This window comes from Ceratina calcarata, unplaced genomic scaffold, assembly GCF_001652005.2.
Source record: "Ceratina calcarata isolate Rehan_Ccalc_2016 unplaced genomic scaffold, ASM165200v1 scaffold498, whole genome shotgun sequence".
NCBI lineage: Eukaryota > Metazoa > Arthropoda > Insecta > Hymenoptera > Apidae > Ceratina > Ceratina calcarata.
In genome coordinates, this window is record NW_017174207.1 from 14,793 (window position 1) to 18,612 (window position 3,820).

Here is a 3,820-nt window from a genome sequence, read left to right on the forward strand (position 1 = left end):
AGACGAGATAGTCGAATTGAAAATATAATAATATTTATTTTATTATGTTGTACGTTAGATACAATAATAATAATAATATTAATACAATATCAATGATCTGTTCTTGCCTATGTCATTATCGTGTTACTGTACATTTATCTATTTATACAATTAAATCTTTCACGTAAGGATCTGTGATCTTCCCCTAACTATTTCACGTTAAAGGAAGATCAACGAGCCTTAATTAACAACCATTATAATATTAAGTGCGGTCAGATCTGTTCGCAACATCATCCGCGCTTTCGTAAACAGAGTATTCGCGTCGCTTTATCCGGACATTGTTATCCATTAGGAAAGAAAACAACAAAAAGAAAAAGGGGGGGAGTGGAGAATTCTATATTTCATTTCGAATCAGGTGCTAAAAGCTTCACGCTCGTTTAACTGCTTGTTAAAAGTGGGGAAGGGGGGGAGAAGTTCATCATTTACACTTACAATTAGAACTTTACAAAAGATATTTTTTGTTCATTTTTTTTGTTTTCAACTTTAAATATTAATTAAAATCTTACGTAAGACTGCGTTAGATAGAATTACCGCCGGGCTCTCGTTGATATTATTAAGAACGGTCTATGCCGACGAGAGTTTTGAGATCCACACACACGCATAGGCACCACGCCAGTGATCGATCTGGAATATTCCCTTACATCCTATGCAATTACTTTTTTTCATCAGGGTCGACATGTTACACGTATATTACCTAAGTTTACACGACGCTTACTTTCATTTACTTTTTTTTTTTGTTCATTGGTGCAAAACAGGAAAATGAAAGAGATAGTTTATTTCGTTTATAAATCGTACAACATTCAAGTACTATTCCATCCTTTAAATATACGTCATTGTATTCAAAGTGGCTTTTTTTGTTTGTTTGTTTTAAGAAAAGTACAAGAGCTTGTTATTCTCTCTCCTCGCATTGCTGCTGCTGCCTCGTCGCGTACTTCCATCGGTATAAGTAACCTTTTTATAATAATATAAAATTTTTAATTCACATAAACGTGGTTTGCGTTCAGTCAAAGTAATATCGTTACCCTTAAAAGTAGTGAATCTATTCGCGGGGGACACAATGGGAAAGAAAATAGGATAATGATAATCAGGCTGTTTTTAACGAACGTAACGTGGCAATTATTAAATAGCGTTAAATCGAAGCAAGTTGTATTAATCGGCGTATCGTGATGTTACGATTAGAAAAATCAAGAAATCCATAGGATTTATATGATCGTTTGCTCGGTGCATTTCGATGGAGAGGAGGCACAACTTCCTCTGTACCTCACTCTCTCTTCCTCTATCCTGTTTTTGATCGATATCATATTTCTCCTTCTTCTCGTCGCAGCCACGCACTTGACAAATGTTATTTCACTCGCTTGTTGAACACACCTTCGTGAGCACGTATTGCTTTCGACAGCGATGTTTTATTATCCGCATGTACGAGTTTATCGATCGGCATAAGTTCTTTTTTTTTTCTCTTTACGACGATGATAGTGAAATGTTACAAAACGTTTCAATACTATATACGAATATAGTATGTATATTTATATATATATTTATTTATATATTTATATGTATACGCGCAGACAGGAGGCAGATAGGTTCGCCTTGTTTTGTTGCCAAGTATCCTCCATAATATATACAATTGGTGATTTCTCTTTTTTCCCTTCGGAGCTCCGTTTTAAGAAGGAAATAATGCCACGCTGTCTCGGTGGTCCGAGGTTCCCGTTTCGAACGTTCGCGAGAGGCGACTACGGAGATCCTTCTGATCGTAGAAAAATCTTATACGATTCTTGTCGATGTGGTTCGGCACGGGTCCCTTCGGAATTATTTGGCATCTACGATAAATAAATATGACGAAACGTTTGTCTGTGGGCGCCGAGCGTTGCAAAATTTCCGATAATACGTGAGGGTACGTGGGAGGGGCGGGGGGATTGATTCAGACTCCTTCTCCGTAGTCGCGGTCGCCTACGTTGATCCGATCGGGGGCCGCGGTCACGCTGAAGCCGAGGATTCTATTATCCACTTTGTACATTTTCCCCTTCTTTGGCTTCTTCGACTTTCCCTGAAATTAAAATAAACATTATCCAGAATAGACGTATAATTTAAACAGAATGTAAGAAAAACTCATCTGGATAATTATTTAGGATTATGATTTTGACGAAAGTTTTATGCGTCGATTCAACTTGATAGAAATCTTAATTATGTAATAGAGATTAAATTAAGTGGGAGTAGATGCTTAATTTAGACGCAAGAGATACAAGGTGTAAGAGAAAGACTATATCGGGGTAAATGCTCAGAATTAAAATTTTTGGGAAAGCGTTTCCTGTAACAGTGTTACGCTTTGACTCAAGTTGATAAAAGCCTTGATCTTGCCTCCGGGATTAAAAAATTTTAAATGGGCATTTTTGGGAAAGATTAAGAAATTTTACTCAGCAACAAGTTACTCTAAAACGATGACTTCTGCTTTAAATCAAAGATTGAAACTTGAAGATTGAAAATTGTACAGTAAACGTTTCTAATAGAAAATTACTTTGTTCAGTTCAATATTAAAAAATAAATGAGAGTCAAGATTAATTAATTTTGTGAAAACAGCAACGAAAGTGTCGTTTCTCACAAGCCGTAATGTAATTATTATGTAAAAATAATATGGTTACAGTTTTTTTCTCAATCCTTAAAAGTTTAACTACCTTTTTTTTTTAGAAATCTCATAAAAATCTGATTGTTACTTTTATTACCGACAGAACTCCCTTAAATGACTCAGCCTGTATTTTGTGGATATTCAATGCATGAACTCAGAAATTTTTTTAATCTTTTGTGACATAGTAAACTAAGATTTCTAACATCTGATAGAAAATTAAGTCGTTGTTTCAGTATAAAAAAAGAGTTAATTTAGAAATGTGTTCGGATATTAATGGGAGTCACTGCGTATATGAATATATTTATACAATACCTTCACTTCCTGAAATTCCGTAGGTGCATTGGGATTGACGGCGGGAGCCGGCTTGCAGAGATCGTCCGCCTGGGCCTGAGGTCGCTGCGCCGACCGCCATTTGCTGCGTTTCTCCAAAAACTGTTTGGCGAATTCCGAGCTCTGCTTATTATCGCCAAGATAGTCCCGAACGTATTCCTTGACCTCATAGGCAGATTCGATGTCCCGTAGAAATCCGACGAACGTTGGGACTACGTGCGAAATTTCGTTGGTCAAATCGTCTATGAAGGAAACACATACATAATAAAACTGGGCAACTTACTGTCCACAGACACCTGCAAACCGCTCAGTGCTTTGTTGCACCATTGCGTGAAGTCGTCCGTCTTGGCAGTGTTCTGTTCGAATAATTTCTTTACAAGTTCCTCCTCTCTTTTATTCTTACTCTTATTCGCCTTGTTAGTCGCTTGCTGCTGTTGACCAGCCGCAACAGCGGCAGGAGGAATCTTAGCCATCGCGGTGCTCTGTTTCGCGGGCTGTTTTACAGCGCCACTGGATTTGATCAAAGTAGAATCATCCCAGAAACCACTCGACCCGCTATTGCTCGACCAAGCTTGATTATTGCTACTTGAATTAGCCCAGTTCAGACACTGAGAAGCGGTGCCCCATATTCCAGCGTTCTGCAGCACGCTTGTTGATTCTTTCTGTCCCGCTTTCTCCTGACGTTCCCTTTCTTGCTGCTGAGGCCAGCAACAAAACGATCAGTCAAAATACATGTACAGGAGATAACAAGAGGTCGTCGACTGAGAGACAAAACGCAATAATTTACCTAAATACTGATAAATCTAATATCTTGGAAGATATTTTGATTGT

General features: G+C 37.8%; 2 protein-coding genes across 8 annotated transcripts in view; one reads left to right on the plus strand and one right to left on the minus strand.

The window, feature by feature from the left end:
• PIG-A (phosphatidylinositol glycan anchor biosynthesis class A) overlaps positions 1-3,078 on the plus strand; it is a 9,400-nt gene extending 6,322 nt beyond the window's left edge. Inside the window, exon 9 of the mRNA XM_018029818.2 lies at positions 2,995-3,078. The gene's annotated coding sequence lies outside the window, so the exon portion shown is untranslated. The remainder of the gene's footprint in view (positions 1-2,994) is intronic.
• The window catches only part of LOC108628106 (GRB10-interacting GYF protein 2), a 25,076-nt gene continuing 21,272 nt past the window's right edge, over positions 17-3,820 (minus strand). For 5 of the 7 annotated variants that reach the window (XM_018029809.2, XM_026816213.1, XM_018029808.2 and 2 more), the window contains exons 14-16: positions 3,273-3,687; positions 2,972-3,201; positions 17-2,083 (exon numbers count right to left, since the gene is read on the minus strand). In XM_018029809.2, the coding sequence (XP_017885298.1) occupies positions 1,958-2,083; positions 2,972-3,201; positions 3,273-3,687 (771 nt within the window). In that variant the 3' untranslated portion in view covers positions 17-1,957. The remainder of the gene's footprint in view (positions 2,084-2,971; positions 3,202-3,272; positions 3,688-3,820) is intronic. The other 2 variants (XM_026816214.1, XM_026816212.1) reach the window with 1 other exon arrangement.